Below are 23,287 nucleotides of genomic sequence, written 5' to 3'. Positions count from 1 at the left end.
TGCAGCAGAGGATAAAGGTCTAGCTGACTGCCTCAATGAATATATTTGTTCAGTATTTACTGATGAAAATGGAGGAAAGGGGCCTCAGTTAGGAAAAAGGACAAATGAGTCATTTGTTACATGTGAGTTTGAAGATGTTCTATTTCAACTGTCAAAAGTAAAGACAAATAAGTCAATAGGACCTGATGGAATACACCCAAAGTTATTAAAAGAGCTTAGTGGTGTACTAGCAAACCCATTAATAGATTTTTTTTTTTTTTTTTTTTTTTATCAATTGTATTTTATTGAAGTTTTTACAATTATGAATTCAGTACATAGTCTCATGAAATATACATTCTGTGTTACAATGAATTCCTAATGTAGCCCCTCGATAACATTCGGGGGTAGTCACTATGCATGAACCTTAGTGGTGTAGAATCTATTGAACATAACAAAGGTATATACAAAAACAGGTGTGCAGGCGAGATAAAAAATGAAGTAGTTGACAGTTCCCTTTACTCCCTTCCACAGTCGAAGTGGCAGGCCACCCCTCACATGGCTCTGGACTGTTTAGGAATCTCTCTATGCTGTTTTGTTATCCATAACAATACCCCTTTCGTGCCATGTCTCCCAACCCTCCTATGTTTCCCTGAATTTTGCGGTGGCTTTAGTAGTGTCTGTGGACATTTTCTCATATATGTAAAACTGCTGTATTTTGTCTTTCAGTTGTTGTGTGGATGGGCAGCTATGTTTTTTCCAGTTTAGCGCTATTAGGTTGCGTGCTGCCATAAAGATTAGCAGGAGCAGTTGTTTTTGGCTCTCGTGTGTCTCTTTGGGGAACAATAGGAGGAGACAGGTCTTAATGTTTAAGGGGAATTCTCTAATTCCCAGGGCGTCTAGTATGTCTTTAATGTCTCTCCACAACGGCTGTATGCCTCTGCAGTGCCACCAGACGTGTGGTAGCGTGCCTATTTCGGTAGCACACCTCCAGCATTCGGCCGGCACCGCAGGGTATATCCTATGCAGCCTATCGGGGGTCATATACCACCTATAAAGCAGCTTACGGTGTTCCACTATATGGGAGTGGCACTTGGTCCGTTGTTTGAGACCATTTAGGGCTGATAGCCAGTCCTCATCAGTTAGCTCAGTCTCCGCCTCTGCCTCCCAGTAATGTCTGCATGTCGTTGGCTTGTGGGGAGCTAATTCCAGCCAGGCTTTATTTTTTTTTTTTTTATTCTTTATTTTTGTAGTGCAGAAAAAATACATACAATTTAGTCATGCCCCAACAGCCAATGACAATAGATTCACAATAGATAGCTTACATGTAGTAGAGCAATGAGAAAGACATGCACAATTTTTAAAAAGGTATGACAACAGGGTTAATGACTTGGCTTTGTACGTTTTGTATGATTATAGGCATTATATAGACATTTCGGCAGGAGTATGCAACCTACGAGACAAAGCTTTGCTTAAAATGTCACATGAGCTGCACTATTTTATATGTTAACAGGTTGGTGCTATGAATGCCAGAAGATAAGCAAGTGTGATTAGTAATAAAAGTCATGCTAATTTATAATAGTCAAACAGTAATGGTAATAACATGCTTCAACTTTTAGTGCCGATGCGAGCGTTTCAATAACATAACCTTTTAATGGCAGATCAAAACAGCACATTTTATAAGAGTAGTAAGTAGCAGTTGGAGATATGAGTAAATCCCTAGGGATGCCCCAGGCCGGTGACCCTTAGAGCTTGGGACAGTAGTGCTATGCTATGCAGGCCTCAGCAAAGAGGGTTAACTTTAAAGCAATAGGCCGTGTGTCTAGAGGTGCATTTACTGAGCAGCGGTATGGTAGCCTTCGGAGAACGATCAAGTAAGCCACCCTCGCCTCTGTTTGAAACCAAATAGTAGCGTTATCCTGTATTGTGGCCATGTGTGTCGACAATGAGCTATACATATGTTTTAATTAAAGTTCCGATATACATGAAACGTGTTATGCCTGGAGAGCTGAGCGTTATAGACAATGCAGGATGAGAACAGGCTATGTCTATTCAATGTCGGTTATTATTGGAGCTATATGTCTGCCCTATTGCCGTTCCCTGCACTATGATAGCTAGGAAATAGAGAAGAATCAATTAGGAAATAAAAAAAAAACCAAACAAACAAGGAGACAGGAGCTCATAAGCCTGGCCTATAACATAAAGTTAGTATAAATCAGAGCCAGTAATGGCTATCTAGAGCTTTTTCAGTAAGTCACCAGTCATCCGATTCCCCTGTTTTGGAAGAGCCAGGAACGTGATGGTGGGCATTGAATTGGGCTGTCTGCTCTGGGGGTCCTGAGTCCACCTTTCTGTATGCTCGGGCCCCTCCAGCCCCAAAGTCCTGTGTGTTCCTTCACTGTGTCCACCAGCAAATAGCAGAGTTGATTATCTGGGCTATGGTCTTCAAGCCTTCTCAGCGCCCGTAAGCAGTGCTGCCTAGTGAGATTCTCCTGGTAGGGCAGTGTGCAGGTGCGTTTTGGTGCCCCTCTGAGGTGTCGCACGGCGGAGCGCCGGCTGTGCGGTAAGGCGGGTTTGTGGCGATGTGGTGCTGCTTTACGTCTGGGTGTACGGGGAGACCGCTGGTAAGGCGGGCGGCAGGGTGGACGCTTCTCCTTACTTGGCCCCTGTCTTATGTCGTCTCGGGGGGCTGCCGTTTCCACTTCGTGTGGCATTGTGGCGGATGAGTGAAACGCTTTGGGTCTGCGCTCTAATCGCCTCCAAAAGTCTTCACAGATCTTATTGAACCTGGCCTCAAAGCCCTCTCTCCAGGCCTGCAGGGTCTCATGAGGTTGTGGCTCGGCGGCCATCTTGGTTACTGAATGCGAGATTTGTTCCGGCCAGATACTCCCCTGCTGTAGGTCTGAGGGTTTTTCCAACTGGGACCGGGATGACCCCCACCGGTCCAGAGGGGGGGGATGCAGGGTGTTGGTATAGTTGCTGCTCGGTTTGGTTCTCATGTTGCTGTTTCTCCCAGCCATCAGGCTGCCTGTCATGCTAGGCCTTAGGTATGGAGTGTGGCAGATCTTGACGGAAAGTCACTTTTTTGGTGTCCACGAGCTCCCACTCGATGCAGCAATGAGCCTCCGTTATGTTGGTCTGTAAAAAACACAATTATGACGAGTTTTCGTTGCTTTTAGACTTAGCTGTGCCAGAGCTCTCTGCAAGTATGTCTGGCCAGCTCTGCTGTCAGGCCCCGCCCCCCCTTAATAGATTTATTTAACCAATCATTGTTAACAGATGTAGTCCCAGAAGATTGGAAGTTAGCGAATGTTGTGCCCATTCAGAAGAAAGGTAGTAGGGAGGAGTCGGGCAACTATAGGCCAGTAAGCCTTACTTCAGTAGTGGGGAAAGTGATGGAAACCATGTTAAAGGATAGGATTATTGAACATCTAAAAACACATAGATTTCAAGATCAGAGACAATATGGGTTTACTTCAGGGAGATGATGCCAAACTAATCTTATTGCGTTTTTTGATTGGGTAACTAAAATAATAGATCAGGGTGGTGCAGTAGACATTGCTTACCTAGATTTCAGTAAGGCTTTTGACACTGTTGCACATAGAAGGTTAATCAATAAACTGCAATCTTTAAGTTTGGATTCCAATATTGTTGAATGGGTAAGGCAGTGGCTGAGTGACAGGCAACAGAGGGTTGTAGTCAATGGAGTATATTCAAAGCTTGGGCTTGTCACCAGTGGGTTACCTAAGGGATCTGTATTTGGACCAATTCTCTTTAATGTTTTTATTAGTGATATTACAGAAGGTCTTGATGGAAACGTATGTCTTTTGCTGATGATACTAAGACATGTAACAGGGTTGATGTTCCAGGAGGGATAAGCCAAATGGCAAATGATTTAGGTAAACTAGAAAAATGGTCAGAGTTGTGGCAACTGACATTTAATGTGGATAAGTGCAAGATAATGCATCTTGGACGTAAAAACCCAAGGGCAGAGTACAGAATATTTGGTAGAGTCCTAACCTCAACATCTGAGGAAAGGGATTTAGGGGTGATTATTTCTGATGACTTAAAGGTAGGCAGACAATGAAATAGAGCAGCAGGAAATGCTAGCAGAATGCTTGGTTGTATAGGGAGAGGTATTAGCAGTAGAAAGAGGGAAGTGCTCATGCCATTGTACAGAACACTGGTGAGACCTCACTTGGAGTATTGTACGCAGTACTGGAGACTGTATCTCCAGAAGGATATTGATACCTTAGAGAGAGTTCAGAGAAGGGCTACTAAACTGGTTCATGGATTGCAGGATAAAACTTACCAGGAAAGGTTAAAGGATCTTAACATGTATAGCTTAGAGGAAAGCAGAGATAGGGGGGATATGATAGAAACATTTAAATACATAAAGAGAATCAACACAGTAAAGGAGGAGACTATATTTAAAAGCAGGAAAACTACCCCAACAAGAGGACATAGTCTTAAATTAGAGGGACAAAGGTTTAAAAATAATATCAGGAAGTATTACTTTACAGAGAGGGTAGTGGATGCATGGAATAGCCTTCCAGCTGAAGTGGTAGAGGTTAACACAGTAAAGGAGTTTAAGCATGCGTGGGATAGGCATAAGGCTATCCTAACTATAAGATAAGGCCAGAGACTAATTAAAGTATTTAGAAAATTGGGCAGACTAGATGGGCCGAATGGTTCTTATCTGAAGGCACATTCTGTGTTTCTATTTGTTCAATATTTAATGTAAATTCTTTTTCATTCACGCTTTTGCGTATGATTTTTTAATGCAATGTTATAAAAAATGTTCTTAAAAAGCGCTAACTTCAGTTTGAAGTCCATAGACTAAGGTTTGAAAATGATGAGAATTTCATTGTGTTGGGGTAATGAGAGAAGATCAATCTCTCAGATACTAAGCTCTCGCCTACACATTAAAGGGACACTAGTGTCACCAGAACTACAGCTTATTGAATTTGTTCTGGTGAGTAAAATCATTACCTTCAGGCTTTTTGCAGTAAACACGGTCTTTTCAGAGAAAATGCAGTGTTTACATTACAGCCTAGTGATAACTTCACTGGCCACTCATGGCTGTTAGAGATCCTTCCTGGGTCATGGCTGCCTAAAATGCATCCAAACATTCAGTATCTCCTCCCTCTGCATGCAGACCCTGAACTTTCCTCATAGAGATTCATTGATTCAATTCATCTCGATGAGGAGATGCGGATTGGCCAGAGCTGTGTTTGAATCATGCTGGCTCTGCCCCATATCTGCCTCTTTGTCAGTCTCAGCCAATCCTATGGGGAAGCATTGTGATTGGATCAGCCTACCACTTCTGATGAGGTCAGCAGGCAGTGGGCAGGTCAAAAAACAGGAAACAGGAACAAAGTAAGCAGCTGCAGACTTGAATACAAGTAAGATTTTACAATATTTAGGGAGGCATGAGGGGACCAGGGTAGCTAGATTGTGGTTTTAACCCTATAGGGTCAGGAATACATGTTTATGTTCCTGACCCTCTAGTGCTCCTTTAACAACCGTGATTCAGGAATTGGGAGAAAATGTATTTTAAAAATGCTTTCTCAAAACTTCAAAAGTGTTCTAATAAAGTAACTAAACAAGTTTTCAAAGTGTATTTACTCTTTTACCAATACATACAAGCCACTATTGTTGAGCTGACATTTAAACCTAGCCAACACTGAATCAACTGCAAACTGTACCATTTGAAAAATCCATCTTTGTGAAGTTGGGTATATCAGAAAATTGATCAAATGAGCAAACGGTCAGGTGGAAAAAGGTTGGTTTTCTTCCTAATGCAAGCTGGTTTTAAAAGAATAATCAAATATGGATTATAAATTTTCTCACATATAAAAAGCGTGAGAATGCCATGCCTCGGAGAGTTCGTTTTGCAAGAATACGGCAAGCTTTCCCGGTTTTCCTGACTATTTCTATGGCAGATTTTGTCTGTAGGAAGCTTTAAAGCGGCACTGTCATGCCGAATTCCGTTTTTTTTTTAACCCCCCTCCCGCCTCAACTACATCCAATCGACCCCCTAGTCATCCCCAAATGCCCCTATGCCCCCCACATTACCTATTTTTTATTCTTTATTTTCTGCCCCGATCTTTATTCAGGGCGCCGCCATCTTTGTGTGGGTAGGTGAAGTCCCTGTGGGACACGTCATCTACCCACACTAGATAGCCCTGAGATTCCCGCACATGCCCAGTGAAACACCTGGACATGCGAACGGGAATTTCACCTATTCATTCATTCATCAGACAGACGAATGAATGAATAGAAAAAATCAGACGAACAAACTAACACTGTGTATCAGTGTTAGTTTGTTCGTTCAGTTTATTACAAGGAGGGAGCTACCGGCGTGCAGCTCCCTCCTTGTAATATGTAACTATAGAAGCGGCAGGGAGCAGAGCTCCCCACCACTTCATAAGCCCCCCAGGTCCCCCCCTCACTCTATGGGGGTCAATATGACCCCCATAATAGCACAAGGGAGATTAAAATCTCCCCAATGCCCCTACTCGCTATATCGCGAGTAGGGGCATGTCCACTAAACAGTGAGCAGCCTGTGGCTGCTCACTGTAAAAAAAAAAAGGGTAATAAGGGGGGGACGGGGGGCCTACTGTCCTCCCCCGCCGGCCCCCACCCCTGGACGGCGGGTGGGGGCCATAATGGGAATGAGGGGGGACCTACTGTCCTCCCCTCAGGCCCCCACCCCTGGGCGGCGGGTGGGGGCCATAATAGTAATAAGGGGGGGGGGGGACCTACTGTCCTCCACCCCCCGGCCCCCACCCCTGGGCGGCGGGTGGGGGCCATAATAGTAATAGGGGGGGGGGGGGACCTACTGTCCTCCACCCCCCGGCCCCCACCCCTGGGCGGCGGGTGGGGGCCCTAATGGAAAAAAGGGGGGGACCTACTGTCCTCCCCCCCGGCCCCCACCCCTGGGCGGCGGGTGGGGGCCATAATAGTAATAAGGGGGGGGGACCTACTGTCCTCCAGCCCCCGGCCCCCACCCCTGGGCGGCGGGTGGGGGCCCTAATGGAAAAAAGGGGGGGGGACCTACTGTCCTCCCCCCGGCCCCCACCCCTGGGCGGCGGGTGGGGGCCATAGTAGTAATAAGGGGGGGGGGGGATCTACTGTCCTTCCCCCCCCCCCCAGCCCCCACCCCTGGGCGGCGGGTGGGGGCCATAACGATAATGGGGGGGGACCTACTGTCCTCCCCCCGCCCCCACCCCTGGGGCACTAAGTAAATTCCCCTCCCCATATCAAGGTGACTAGGGGTGCCCAAGCCCCTAGTCACCCACCCCCCACCCAAATAAAAAATGCCCCTACCTACCCCCCTCACCCTAAAAAATAGTGAGGGGGGAATAAAATTGCTAACCTGTAAAGTAAAATTAAACTTACCATTCGACGTCTTCTTTTTTCTAAAATCTTCATTTTTCAGCCCCAAAAAAGGCCAAATAAAAAACCATCATAGCCGTCGAACTAAAAATAAAATAAAAAACCCGAGCGCAAAAAAAAAAAACCCGACGAAAAAGAAAAAACCCGAGCGCACAAAAAATTAATCCATCTTCACCCATGGAGGGCTCCGCGCAGACTGAGCTCCGCAGGGCGGGGCAAGGCTTATAAAGCCTTGCCCCGCCCTGCAATTAGCCTAAGAACACTCTGATTGGTGGGTTTAAGCCAATCAGAGTGCTCTTTGTCATTTTACAAGCGTGGGAAAGTTCTTTGGAATTTTCCCACGCTTGTAAAATGTCACAGAGCACTGTGATTGGATGGCTTGAAATCCATCCAATCACAGTGCTCTGTGTCATTTTACAAGCGTGGGAAAGTTCTTTGGAATTTTCCCACGCTTGTAAAATGACACAGAGCACTGTGATTGGATGGCTTGAAATCCATCCAATCACAGTGCTCTGTATCATTTTACAAGCGTGGGAAAGTTCTTTGGAATTTTCCCACGCTTGTAAAATGACAGAGCACTGTGATTGGATGGATTTCAAGCCATCCAATCACAGTGCTCTGTGTCATTTTACAAGCGTGGGAAAATTCCAAAGAACTTTCCCACGCTTGTAAAATGACAAAGAGCACTCTGATTGGCTTAAACTCACCAATCAGAGTGTTCTTAGGCTAATTGCAGGGCGGGGCAAGGCTTTATAAGCCTTGCCCCGCCCTGCGGCGCTCAGTCTGCGCGGAGCCCTCCATGGGTGAAGATGGATTATTTTTGTTGAAGATGGATTATTTTACAACGCTTGTAAAATGACAGAGCACTGTGATTGGATGGATTTCAAGCCATCCAATCACAGTGCTCTGTGTCATTTTACAAGCGTGGGAAAATTCCAAAGAACTTTCCCACGCTTGTAAAATGACAAAGAGCACTCTGATTGGCTTAAACTCACCAATCAGAGTGTTCTTAGGCTAATTGCAGGGCGGGGCAAGGCTTTATAAGCCTTGCCCCGCCCTGCGGCGCTCAGTCTGCGCGGAGCCCTCCATGGGTGAAGATGGATTATTTTTTTGTGCGCTCGGGTTTTTTCTTTTTCGTCGGTTTTTTTTTTTTGCGCTCGGGTTTTTTATTTTATTTTTAGTTCGACGGCTATGATGGTTTTTTATTTGGCCTTTTTTGGGGCTGAAAAATGAAGATTTTAGAAAAAAGAAGACGTCGAATGGTAAGTTTAATTTTACTTTACAGGTTAGCAATTTTATTCCCCCCTCACTATTTTTTAGGGTGAGGGGGGTAGGTAGGGGCATTTTTTATTTGGGTGGGGGGTGGGTGACTAGGGGCTTGGGCACCCCTAGTCACCTTGATGGGGGGGGGGGGGGAATTTACTTAGTGCCCCCACCCGCCGCCCAGGGGTGGGGGCGGGGGGAGGACAGTAGGTCCCCCCCCCATTATCGTTATGGCCCCCACCCGCCGCCCAGGGGTGGGGGCCGGGGGGGGGGAGGACAGTAGATCCCCCCCCCCCTTATTACTATTATGGCCCCCACCCGCCGCCCAGGGGTGGGGGCCGGGGGGGAGGACAGTAGGTCCCCCCCCCCCTTTTTTCCCTTAGGGCCCCCACCCGCCGCCCAGGGGTGGGGGCCGGGGGCTGGAGGACAGTAGGTCCCCCCCCCTTATTACTATTATGGCCCCCACCCGCCGCCCAGGGGTGGGGGCCGGGGGGGAGGACAGTAGGTCCCCCCCCCCCCTTTTTTCCATTAGGGCCCCCACCCGCCGCCCAGGGGTGGGGGCCGGGGGCTGGAGGACAGTAGGTCCCCCCCCCTTATTACTATTATGGCCCCCACCCGCCGCCCAGGGGTGGGGGCCGGGGGGGGGAGGACAGTAGGTCCCCCCCCCTATTACTATTATGGCCCCCACCCGCCGCCCAGGGGTGGGGGCCGGGGGGTGGAGGACAGTAGGTCCCCCCCCCTTATTACTATTATGGCCCCCACCCGCCGCCCAGGGGTGGGGGCCGGGGGGGGAGGACAGTAGGTCCCCCCCCCCTATTACTATTATGGCCCCCACCCGCCGCCCAGGGGTGGGGGCCGGGGGGTGGAGGACAGTAGGTCCCCCCCCCTTATTACTATTATGGCCCCCACCCGCCGCCCAGGGGTGGGGGCCGGGGGGGAGGACAGTAGGTCCCCCCCCCCTTTATTACTATTATGGCCCCCACCCGCCGGCCAGGGGTGGGGGCCGGGGGGGAGGACAGTAGGTCCCCCCCCCCTTTATTACTATTATGGCCCCCACCCGCCGCCCAGGGGTGGGGGCGGGGGGAGGACAGTAGGTCCCCCCCCCATTATCGTTATGGCCCCCACCCGCCGCCCAGGGGTGGGGGGGGAGGACAGTAGATCCCCCCCCCCTTATTACTATTATGGCCCCCACCCGCCGCCCAGGGGTGGGGGCCGGGGGGGAGGACAGTAGGTCCCCCCCCCTTTTTTCCATTAGGGCCCCCACCCGCCGCCCAGGGGTGGGGGCCGGGGGCTGGAGGACAGTAGGTCCCCCCCCCCTTATTACTATTATGGCCCCCACCCGCCGCCCAGGGGTGGGGGCCGGGGGGGAGGACAGTAGGTCCCCCCCCCCCTTTTTTCCATTAGGGCCCCCACCCGCCGCCCAGGGGTGGGGGCCGGGGGCTGGAGGACAGTAGGTCCCCCCCCCTTATTACTATTATGGCCCCCACCCGCCGCCCAGGGGTGGGGGCCGGGGGGGGGAGGACAGTAGGTCCCCCCCCCCTATTACTATTATGGCCCCCACCCGCCGCCCAGGGGTGGGGGCCGGGGGGTGGAGGACAGTAGGTCCCCCCCCCTTATTACTATTATGGCCCCCACCCGCCGCCCAGGGGTGGGGGCCGGGGGGGGAGGACAGTAGGTCCCCCCCCCCTATTACTATTATGGCCCCCACCCGCCGCCCAGGGGTGGGGGCCGGGGGGTGGAGGACAGTAGGTCCCCCCCCCTTATTACTATTATGGCCCCCACCCGCCGCCCAGGGGTGGGGGCCGGGGGGGAGGACAGTAGGTCCCCCCCCCCCTTTATTACTATTATGGCCCCCACCCGCCGGCCAGGGGTGGGGGCCGGGGGGGAGGACAGTAGGTCCCCCCCCCCTACTACTATTATGGCCCCCACCCGCCGCCCAGGGGTGGGGGCCGGGGGGGAGGACAGTAGGTCCCCCCCCCCCTCATTATCTTTATGGCCCCCACCCACCGCTCAGGGGTGGGGGCGGGGGGGGGACAATAGGTCTCCCTCCCTTATTTTACTTTACGGCCCCCACCCGTCATTTAGGGGTGGGGGGCAATATTTTTTTTATTTTTTTTCTACAGTGAGCAGCCACAGGCTGCTCACTGCTTACTAGACATGCCCCTACTCGCGGTATAGCGAGTAGGGGCATATTATTTACTAATACCAAGTCATTTTTACTTGGTGTTAGTAAATTTGGCTGAAAGACCAATTTAGGTCTTTCAGCCTTTTAGTAGATAGCTCCCTGATACCGTGGGAATTAGGGAGTTATCTACTAAGCGGCTGCAAGATGCAGCCACAGCAATGAATAGGATCGGAGTTTCATTCATTTGAATGAAATTCCGATCCGAACAAAGTACCGAATTGCATCCTAACACCAATGGAGAAACGGTGCTCATTCTGTTAGGATGCAATTCGGCAGTTTTGCCGGCGTTCTGTCTAAGTGACAGGACTTTCGGCAATACTGACAGGAAGTATTGTGGGAACTGGGAGGAAAGCTAGGGATCATGGGAAAATTGCTCTGACCAGCGGAAATGAAGCACACTTTGCTCCTCCGCTGGTCAGAGCTGGTCAAGCGGAGGAATCCCATAAGACAAAGAGTCCCTACTTTGTCTTATGGTTTTAAAGAAAACTAAAGAAGACAGGAAGAAAAGAATAACAGATCCTGAGAGAGGGGGAGAAGAGGAAGAGATTGAGGAAAGGTAAGTTCGGCATGACAGTGCCGCTTTAAGCAGTATTATACTGACACAAACAATGGGAATAAATAAGATGGAATCGTTCTCTGGGATGGTTTTTGGATATCGCATGATAAGCACCTGCAGCTCTCTCGTTAACAGGACCACTATCACGGCGTATGGTTACTGCTGCTGGTGCAATAATCCCACAACACAGATACAATATATGCTTACCTCCTAATGGTGTCTTCCTGCAACAAGTATTTATCTTGGACACACTTTTCCAACATATTTAGAGTCCATTCCCCTTTATTCAATCCATTAGGCAGTTTACAATCCATTTCGGTCAAAGAAAGCTCGGTTTCTAGTTCGTCCAGTAAACTCTCATTTGGAGGTGAAACATGGGTTCCAGTAAGTTCATTTTTGGTGCAAACCACTTCACATTGCTTTTCTGTGTTCAGCTCTGGAACGGATCTTCCCATGACATCTGGTGAACAGAGTTCCTCTAACTGTTCTGTGATGAGCGTTTTAGGTCCATTAATATCTGACGAGGGCTTGGTGCCATCGCAACAAGCTGCAGCCTCCAGTGGAGGATCAAAAGGTTTATTAGAACAAACGTTACCTCCGTCAGTCAAATCGTAAAACACAGGTTGCCCCTCACATACGCTATGTGCCTCTGCTGGATCAGGGTCTGAGTGTTCATTGTCCAATTTATCAAACAGGGATTGATTTTCACAGTCATTGTCTTCTTCTACAGGAGAATCAGGCCCAGTTACCGCTTTTATTTCCAAAATGGGATCTACTGCTCCAAGGTTAGGTCCATCTGTAGACAGGAGTTCAGGCGTTTCATCTGTCGATGTATCAATCTCTGGAGATTGACCTCCTGGCTCTTCTGGAGGACAACTGTCCATACTGTTTGTAAAATGTAAGTCTATAAAGAAAAAGATAAATGTTACAAAGGGATTGTGAGAGATTAGCAAACTTGGGTTGAAAGTCAGCATTTAACAGAAACCATTCTCATTGTGCACCTGTAAACACATGCAGTAGGATCAGTTCTTTGGATCTAGGAATCTTAGACCATCATAGAGCTGATGCAAATTGATTTAAAGAGACATGCAAGCTTCAGTTTTGAATGAGATAGTTACTTCACTATGAAGGCTGAAAAAAATAAAAATAAGGTAAGCAGGATTTTTTTTTTTATATTTACTAGCTTCTTTGCACCACAATACCAGCTGGTACACCTATCTAACCAGTATCCAATCCCTAGGAATACCGGAAAAGTATGCATGCCTGACATATTTACAAATGTGCAGTTAGAACAGGGAATGACAAATTTGCTTTGAATCTAGGAGCCAGGTAAAAAAGTTAGGAGCCCATTTTTTTCCCCACAAAAAAAATAAAAATAAAAGTCTTAAAGGGACACTATAGTCACTAGAACCCCTACAGCTTGACGTGGTTCTGGTGTCTATATGCTCAGAAAAGGCAGTGTTTACATTGCTGCCTACCTACACCTCTAGTGGCAGTCACTCAACCGGCCACTAAAGTCTCTCCTATCGTGCAGCACCTACATTCAGTGTCTCCACCCTCTGCATGGAGGCACTGAACATTCCCCGTAGAGATGCATTCATTTAATGCATCTCTATGAGGGGTTGTGAATTGGTGCTGCATTTTGCAGCACACGTTCAATATCTTCCCAATGCTTTCCTATATGAAATCAAGATTGAAAACCTTGGCTATGGAGGCAGGCCAGCCGCGGCAAGACCGGCATGATGATCAAAAAAGGCAAGTAAAAACACCATTCCCATGCGATCAGAGGGAGGCTGGTGACCGAAACACACACTCACATTCTCTCACACACTTACAAAGTATTTGTTTATTTGATTGTTTGATACACACACACAGATTCATAAATACACACACAGATTCATAGATACACACACAGATTCATAGATACACACAAATACACATACTGACACACTGTCACAGAAATAAAACAAAATTAAATACATATTTTTAGCCACCCTCCTGTTTCCTACCTTTTGGGTACAGAAGGGAGGCTTTCCCTGGGGTCCAGTGGAACTAGGCAACAGTAGGCGACAGTGGAGCTTGCTGCGGCTGATGGGAGTGGGCTGTTCCTGGTCCAGACTCCCCTGACCCCCCACCACTCTGTATTCCTGTGCAGCTTGTGGGATCTTCATTTGTTGTGAAGCTACCATTCCTCTGCACGGCCTTAGTGCTGGGAGGAAATAATTAGTTATTTTCTTCCTCCCGGCGCACAGAGAGTTACACAGGGGTGGAGGGAAGGGGCTTACAAATACAGGTGCCGGGACAACATTCTTAGTCACCATGGCGACCTAGGATTTGTCTAGCCTTGGATTAAAAAACACATTAAAATATTGAGTTTACAACAAATGAAGCTCAAAAACTCTTAATCATGTGCAATAAAACACCAATTTAAAATAGTCTGAGCCCCATCCCGATCACTTGGTTAACCTCTGAACCCGCCTCCTGTGACACGGTTCACCCATATGAATCCATATCGCTCCAACTCTCGACTAACTCCACCTACTGTTCCTAAGGAACATCCTTTATCAGCACACCAAGAAAAATGCCACCAAGGGAATCACACTCTACTTAAATGTTTGGGAGGTATGTACTTTACATATTGTACATTTGAAATGGACACTATCTGAGGTGCTTTATCTGTCTGGAGTCTGTCACATTTTTGCCAATTTTCAAAAATGTAAATTTCCAAATAAATCAGCACTTTTATAAAACTTGCTGAAATGATTCCCAAGCTGTTAGACAGCACGACGGGGGGGGGGGGGGGGGGGGGGGGAAGAATTCATCCTTATCCATTAGCTTCACAGAGCTGACAGAGGTGCCCCCTTCTCAACGAGCGGTCTTCCATAGAAGCATTCGAAAGTGGTGATTGCATGCCCACACGCTCACAGCTCCAGCACAGAGAATTCTCAAAGAGAAGTTTCTGATTGGTGCTAAGGGAAGAGCTTGCACGGGCTGCAGACAGCAGGCCTGCATCTTTAGGAAGCTGCTTTTTCCATAGACCCCTTGATTTCTTTGGTGTATATCTACTAAGCTGGTACCAAAAAATAACCTTTTCAATGAGTGTCTCTTTTAGTAAAGAATGTAGTTATTTTCTGGCAGGTTAAAGCTATACACCCCCTCAAACATGAAACAGTAGTATGAATTCCCAGGAAAGCGATCTGGGTAAATATACACCCATTAGGTCTGAGGACGCAAAAGAAAAACAGGAAAGTGGTTTTGTCTGCATAAAAATCATGAAGAAATTTAAAGACAGCACATGTCCAGCACTCTGTAAATATGCTCAATCGATCAATAGGTTTATTGCTGAATAGAACATTTACCAAATTAAATAAATGATTTACCTGGCACGAGACGGAAACTTTGATCTTTTGTCTGATGTGGTTGGCCCAATTAATTACATAACTACAAAAGCGATAGCTGTGGGTCATGCCCACGTAGTACAGGGGAGATTGCTGCAAGCTGGTATCTGTCTTTACTTCTCGAATGGCTAGCCTGGACTGGCGTTTATTGAAATAGCATAGAATTATAAGACATTGTATTATAGGGCAATCTGAGGTTAACCATGGAATTTCTACATCCCTTCACAGTACACTATTAGGAACTAATCAGTGAAAATGAGGGAAAATGGTGTTCTGATTGGTTTCTTTTTATATTGGTAACTTTCTCTAATGGGAACAATAGATATGGTCAATGACAACTGTAGTTAAGCTGGTTCAAGGTAGATAACGATTTCCAACGTCTGCAGCATTAACCACACAAGAAAGTTGCGACATTTCTGGCTTGTGGCAGCAGAAAATGTGTCAAAGCATTTAAGCACTTTGAGGGGGAAAAAATTAATAATCAGCGAAGACATTGTAACATCCTATGTCAAATGTTAAGTAATGATCATAGACTGTAAGCTCTGGAGGATAGATCAGCCCATCACTAGCAATCTGTCACAACCTGCCAAGGTTGACGGACTGGGACAGATGATATAGAAGTCAAATGTAAGAATTCTGTGTGGGGCAGCAAAGGCCCAGGTTTGGGTATAAGGATCGTCTCATTTTAAGGTTTCCATCAAAATTCACCAAAAAAGGGGGCGGAGTCTGATTGGCAAACAAACAATGCGCATCCAGCATGAGCTCCTGCCGTACAGCCCAAACTCTGCCGATATCTGGGGGTACAGTGCTGTGAAGTACCCACAACACAGCCCATCGGACTGGGGAAGCAGGCAGGAACCTACCAACACCACACTTTACAACCGGCTCGACCGGTAACCGCAGAGGCACAGTGGGGCCTACCGGGAGAAGCATGGGGGAAGGACAGCCGCCTTCCCGCCTGATGCTGAAAGTCCCACACAAGCATGGAACGGCTTTCCCCCCTACCGTGGACTGGTGGGGGATATGCCGGTCCCAGTCTGGCGGAGTGCCCCTTACCCCACGCCACTCGACAAGACCCGCAACCTCCCTAAGCAATGTGGGACCGGAGGCCTCCAAAATTGCGGACCTATCAGACCCGACCAAACAAGACAAGCGACCACATCAAATGGCCACATCAGACACGAGGGGGCACGCCGGAGACTCCACTGCAGCAATCTTCGATCGTTTTTGGGCCTAGTTGATGGAGCACTTACAGCCAACGGCACCTCGCCACAAACCGTTCCCATGGAACAAGTCCGATGGCGAGCAGAGGTCTGGGACCCCTCTTCAGGGCACAACTAAGCCCCGCACTACAGCAACTCACACCATGGGCCCTCCCAGGCTGAGAGCAGCAAAGAGTATACCCCAGAGGTGCTGGCCACACATGCGGAGAGCAGCAAAACGACAGCCTAACATGGTTACCACAACTCACCGCTTAACCCCAAAAGGGAAGACCCAGAACCACGATGGTTCCCAGGTCAGTGGCAGGAGAGCGCCCGCTCTCGCACAGCTCTGGGGCAGAAGGGGGGACCCAACTCCGAGACGCCACGACTCCACCCGGCTGGGATGGAGCCCCGGCGAGAGTCCCAAGATTGGAATGAGGAGGCACCCCAGCGGTCACCGAGGACACGGCAGAGAGGCTATGATACTGATACAAGCTAAAGGGAGGGTGTAACCATACACACCACATCCGCACGATCACCTACCTTCACGGACTGTGTCCGCAGAAAAGCCCTGATCACCGTCCTAGGTATGCCGACAAGGCCTCCAGAACGGGCATTGGCTGAAGCAGTCTGGACTGATTCATTGTAATGCCCACAGCCAGCGACCCTGCTCCGTACACAGGCTACCCAGTTATATTTTCTATGATGACCATTGTGTACACAGACTATTGACTTTAGCAGTTCAGCCGATCGATACACTACCGTTCCAATGAATGTTTAGCGCACCTTCACTTGCTAGCCTGTTGTGTCATCACTGCGAACTGACATAGGTCTTTGCACTCTTAAGGTCCTAAAAACTACACAGCAATCAGTAGGCATACGCCTAAACTGTCAGCGTTTGATCTGTTACATGATCAACTCATATTTTTTATTTTGTTTAAATGCAAATATGCTAGAACAGGCATGATCTAGGACCACTAAGTGATTCTCCTTCTCACACCTAGCGTAACCCAATGGAAACCAATAGCGGGAATGAGATCTATACACTACGCATTAAACGTTGCCAACCCTCACACAACAGCTAAACCTGTTATAAGCTACACACACAGAGCAAACCTCCATACGGAGATCCAATAGTCCAGCTAGTTTAAACGATATATAAAACACTAAAAAAAGTGCAAGTTCTCTGCATGCCATGTTTATGCTATATTCAATGACAACCGCGCTTGTAAAAGCTATTGTGGCTATACAAGCAGTGCTGTAATCTCTTGCACACAAAAAATAAAATTACAAAAATAATAATAATTCACCAAAAAAAAATAAAAAAATCCCCATCCTACAATTTCTACAGTAATCAGTGCTTGATGTATCCTTTTTATTTTGAAAAACAATTAGATTTAAAAAAACAAAACAAAAAAGGAGAATCTGTGATATTTACTAAAACATGTCACACACTAAGGACACTGTAGGCACCCAGACCACTTCAGCTAATTGAAGTGGTCTGGGGGCTGTGACCCTTTTGCAGTTAGTGCTGCAATGTAAAACATTGTAATTCCAGAGAAACTGTGATGTTTACATTGCAGCTCTAAGTCTGCCCTCTGTGGGCTAGAGGGCTTCCGGAATCCAAACGGACTTTTGGTCCTCACGGACCTCCAACGTCAGATTTTCCCCATAGGAAAGCATTCAATAATGCTTTCCTAGGGGGAGGTCTAATGTATGCGTGGCAATTGCCACACATGCGCATTAGGTCTCCCCCGCCGGCTGATGGTGGGGGAGGAGCGTGTGCGTAGCCTGACCCAGCGCAGAGTGACATTGGCGCTGGATTCAGGTAAGTGGATGGAGGGATTTTGACCCCTTCAACGCTGAAGGAGGGGGGCACTCCAGGAGCCTATAGTGCAGGGAAAACGGGTGTGTTTTCCTGGCACTATAGGATCCCTTAACGCCTGTGTAACCGAGCTCACAAGCAGAGCCATTTTCTTACAGTAAATGAAGGCTTTGCACAATGCTTGGGAAATTAAATGGCATATCAGGTGCAATTTTACCTGCTATTATTAACAGCTATAAACAGTAAAAACAGAAAGTAAAATGCATGCTGGCCTCAGAGCAGCTAGCAAGCGAAATCATAGAATCAAGTTTATAAACACATACATACAAACCTTGCATAAGACCCCGCTAAGGCACGAGCAAAGCACAAACACAGGATATGGTGTTGGGAATACCCTGTAACGATCACTGCAAACTTATACAAAAATAACAGTACATTGCAAGAAATTAAATAAAAACACAAACCAAGATACAAAGTTAAAGCTGCATGTGAGACTTCAAAGTATCTCAAATTGCTACTGATGGGAGGGTATATGTTTTAAATGCAGTGTTAAAACCATAAAACCACAAACCTGATTATCTTTGTATGCAAACAGACAAGATCCGCATTCTAGATTAAAATAAAATCAACATTAAGGCTGCGACGATTGGGCACACTGGCACATCATGATATCTGTGGACAGGGCTCTCAGACTCTACCATAGCCAGTTACCGTCTATACGTCTCCGGCAAAAAACAAACCACCAAAACCGCTTCATCTTAAAGTGTTTTTTGTGTATAGATGCTCCTCTTGTTATCTTACCACGTAAAACAATTCTGAGAACAAGCAATGTTTCCAATTGTCAGATAACACAGTTCTATTGGCCGTCAGGCTGACAACAAGCAGAGGCACTTCCTCAATGAAGGCTTCACATTTGGCATCAACACACAGTGTACGAGAATACAAAATGCGTCTATGCGATTGACACACATGCACCCTATGCTCCAAAGATTTTCTATAAGTAAAGTAGCATTGTACAAAAGGTATACAGATATGAGTATTTCACCGTCGGTGGAACAGAGTCTGATCTGACCCTGGGGGTGTTGTATTGAGGGGGAGGGGCATGCCAGGAGTAAAACACATTAAGAAACACTAATGTTAAAATATAGCAGTGCAGTCTTAAAATGATTTTCTAATAAAAGGCGAGCCATTCAGTATTAAAACACATAACAGAATCAAGATGCCATAAACATCGAGCAGAACTGGCGAGATGGCACGTGACGGCAAGGCCTGCACTTTATTCTGCCACAATGGAACATCTGACTGACTGTGTATAGGGATGCATGTTAATGTATACATCAGCTATTTCACCAATGCTGCGCATGCTTTAATGGAACGCTAAGCAAATATAGATACAAGAACCTTTCAGACAGAGGATCATGCAAACATCCATATTTATTACTTAGAAGAGAGCATGCTTGGCAGGGAATACACAGCGTTACAAGCGTGTCCAAAAACAGCATCTGACATTAAAGCAAAGAGAAACCACATCAGTGCCGGAGGTTATGGAACCAAAGTAAGTCCAAGCGGACAATCAACTTCTAGTGTACGGTCCATGTAAAAGCAATACATTGTAGCAAAGCACTCCGACACCCTTTCCAAGTGTAAATTACCACAGTGACCAAGATTTGTTTAGAGCAGACTGGGTTTCTCACTGCGTAAAGAGTAATTCACACAAGTGCAACCACAAAAAGTTGATAGGACGGATCAGATTCACACCAGGGGGCAGGAAGAGGAGAATGTAAGTTAATCTGCTTGTGGGAAAAGAACAAAATAAAACTTCTTTGGTAATTAGCTCTTCAGGAACTGTTTGAACAATCAAACCCCTACATAAGAAAGGGTTGGACTGTTTCCATTACACCAATACAGTCCTGTCATAAAAATACACATACTGCACTGTGAACGATATACAGGAGTCAATATGTCAGCAGTAGCCCCAGTAAGTGCCATGATCGGTAGGTGGTACGTAAAAGAAGTGCCATGGCATACTGCAAGACTGAATATCAAGTATGAGGTCCATGCCAAGGGCTGGTAAAGGATAACTCTATATACCACTAGAGATCACGTTAGTAGTAGTGTGCCCAAATAGTCTCTCACAGTGTAACCAAGTTTAGTATCAAACTATTTAAGAGTCGTTTGACACAATTTGGACAGTTTTCAGAACTGCGGGACCATGTCATCTTGGCTGCTTGTTAATACCAAATGACCACATTATTACATTTAGCATCAGTTTCATCCAATCTAAACAGTGATTGGCTGAGTGCTGAGCATGTTAATCTTAGCCCAGCGGTTCCCTAACGGTGTGCCGCTGTACCCCACATACAGTGGCCCTCCCAAGATTTAGTTCTGGATCCGTCCCTGACTGGGAAACATTTCTGCAGACCAGGGGCCCAGTTTATGCCGCAGCACTGCACATATACACAACCTAGAATTTTGTTTTGACTTGGGGCGTCTTAAAAAATATATTGAACTATTAAAGGCGCCTTGAATCTAAGAAGTTTAGGAACCACCGTCTTAGCCAATCAATGCTGCCCAAGTTAGACAAAAGCCATATTGATAATGTGGGCTAATTCTGTAATAATTCTTCAAATTTATAAAACAAAACATGAATAACCAACCAATAGAAAACGATGGGGAACACAAATGTTAACTATAATAGAAAACAGAAAAGAGGGAGTCAGACTGTTAGACAGAAAGCTCTGAAACTGGAAAGATATAGGGATTCACCAAAAAACCTATGAAAGAATATATAGACAAATACTGGCTACTATACAAGATAGTGACCGTTTATCCAGGAGCTTACTTAGTAGTGTTGAGTGAAATAAAATAAATCGAAAATTCGTCAAATTTAACTGAAAAGTGAAAAAGTAGTGATCTAGAGTGCAAATTACGTGACGTCCTATGATATGTTTAAAATGGATGTAACCCTTAAATTGGATTAACATGGATAATCCAATTTAAGGGTTACATCCATTTTAAACATATCATAGGACGTCACGTAATTTGCACTCTAGATCACTACTTTTTCACTTTTCAGTTAAATTTGACGAATTTTCTATTTATTTTATTTCACTCAACACTACTAAGTAAGCTCCTGGATAAACGGTCACTATCTTGTATAGTAGCCAGTATTTGTCAATAGAAAACGATGTCTATAACAGATCTAGACATACAGGTATGTTTCCATTACACTCTACACACCTTCCCTCCCTCAAGTAAATTAATGGGTGGACTAAATCATCACGGGTATGGACAAAGGGAGGTTCTAAATTACAAAACGCAAATATAAATATAGATGTAAATGAGTTATTATATAGAGACTCTACATAATGAAAAAAACGGCTACGATTGCTAAACTCAAGAACATCCAGAGCAATTTACTAAAAGGGAATGTGAAATGTAAGCCCAGAGTGTCAGGACGGAAAGCAGAGTGATTTTACAGAATCTTTCCATTTCCGTTATTTTGACATTAAATTAGAAATTCACATTGAATTGTAGCTGGGACTCTCTTTGCTATGTATTATCACCGTGACTCTCCGAGTATCTATCACCCAGAGAATGTGTATGGAAATGGCAACTAGGGGAAACCAAAAGGTCAGAGCAATTACTATGGAAACAAAGGCTCTGTTTCAATCAATTCTTTATCGCACCACTTTCCCTATCAATGGTCTTTGTATAATGACCCCCACTATTACACTACGATTACAAAAAGTGCAACGTGGTAGCCAAAAAACTGAAACGGATGCTCCAGTTTAAATGTAATCTATTCTGGTCCGAGTTCCATTAACATGCAAAGCTACAGAACCCTGCAACAGACAGACATGCAATTACTGACACAGACACACAACCTGTGCAAGTCAGGGTCTAAATGTTTCAATTCCATTGGCAAATTTGTGAACAAACCCAATCACTACACTTACACCGTTAATAATTAAATTGTGTTACATGTAGAAGTAGAAAATGTGAACATCTGAGATAACGATTACAATTTTAAAAATTCTTCAACCTGGCAAACCTTCCTGCTTTGCTAATTTCCCTAAAATTTGCAAATTCCTGGTCAGTCCTCATGACTTAACGAATATCCCTGATGGACTCACAGAAAAAGCACAGTCACACACAAATACAGATACATAGGTACACAACAACATCCCCCCCGCTCCCCCCATATTACCCCCCCATACAACAACACCCCGGCGCCCGCCCCTCAACCCCCCCGTATTACCCTCCATACAACAATTATTATGTATGTAGCACGGTGTTATTCTGTACAGGTGATACTCGAAAAATTTGAATATCGTGCAAAAGTGAATTTATTTCAGTAATGCAACGTAAAAGGGGAAACTAATATATGAGATAGACGCATTACATGCAAAGCAAGATAGTTCAAGCCGTGATTTGTCATAAGTGCGATGATTATGGCTTACAACTCCTGAAAACCCCAAATCCACAATCTCAGTAAATTAGAATATTACATACAATTAATAAAACAAGGAGTGTACATAGAACAATATCGGACCTCTGAAAAGTATAAGCATGCATATGGACTCAGTACTTGGTTTGGGCCCCTTTTGCAGCAATTACTGCCTCAATGAGGCATGGCATGGAAGCTATCAGCCTGTGGCACTGCTGGGGTGTTATGGAAGACCAGGATGCTTCAATAGCTGCCTTCAGCTCTTCTGCCTTGTTCAGTCTCATGTCTCTATGGGATTCAGGTCAGGTGAGTTTGCTGGCCAATCAAGCACAGTAATCCCACTGTCATTGAACCAGGCTTTGGTGCTTTTGGCAGTGTGGGCAGTTGCCAAGTCCTGCTGGAAAATGAAGTCAGCATCCCCATAAACCTCGTCTGTGGAAGGAAGCATGAAGTGTTTCCCCGGTATCGGTATCCCCCCCTATTGGTATCCCCCGGTATCGGTATCCCGCCTATTGGTATCCCTCGGTATCCCCCCCCTATTGGTTTCCCCGGTATCGGTATCCCCCCCTATTGGTTTCCCCGGTATCGGTATCCCCCCCTATTGGTTTCCCCGGTATCGGTATCCCCAAGTATTGGTATCCCCGGTATCCCCATCCCCCGGTATCGGTATCCCCCTCCCCCGGTATCGGTATCCCCCCGGTATCGGTATTTACCTGCGGGAAGCTCGGGCTCCGCTCTCACTGACACATCAACAAAGATGGCGGCCGTGCCGTCAGCTCTAGCTCCGCCTCCACCAATCAGAGCGCGGCTGCGGCGTGACGTCAGAACGCACCTTGCGAGTCCTCCAAGGTGACTGGAAAGGGGAGGGGAGGGGGAGGGGTTAACCCTGTGACCGCCGGAGTCAGGAGAGCAGTTAACCCTTCATTGACCGAGCCCAGGCCTGGAGGAGTGAGGGTTAACCCTTTAACAGCCAACAGGAAGGAGGATTGACTGCATAAAGACAGTTAACCCTTTGAGTGCCTGTAACAATG

General features: G+C 46.6%; 1 protein-coding gene across 1 annotated transcript in view; it reads right to left on the bottom strand.

The window, feature by feature from the left end:
• CCDC186 (coiled-coil domain containing 186) overlaps nt 1-23,020 on the bottom strand; it is an 83,470-nt gene extending 60,450 nt beyond the window's left edge. Inside the window, exons 1-2 of the mRNA XM_063433735.1 lie at nt 22,970-23,020; nt 11,589-12,285 (exon numbers count right to left, since the gene is read on the bottom strand). Coding sequence (XP_063289805.1) covers nt 11,589-12,265 — 677 coding nt within the window. The 5' untranslated portion in view covers nt 12,266-12,285; nt 22,970-23,020. The remainder of the gene's footprint in view (nt 1-11,588; nt 12,286-22,969) is intronic.
• Nucleotides 23,021-23,287: the final 267 nt, after the last annotated feature.

The sequence above is a fragment of the Pelobates fuscus genome, chromosome 10, assembly GCF_036172605.1.
Source record: "Pelobates fuscus isolate aPelFus1 chromosome 10, aPelFus1.pri, whole genome shotgun sequence".
Lineage (NCBI taxonomy): Eukaryota > Metazoa > Chordata > Amphibia > Anura > Pelobatidae > Pelobates > Pelobates fuscus.
This window is presented reverse-complemented; position numbering and strand designations above follow the sequence as displayed.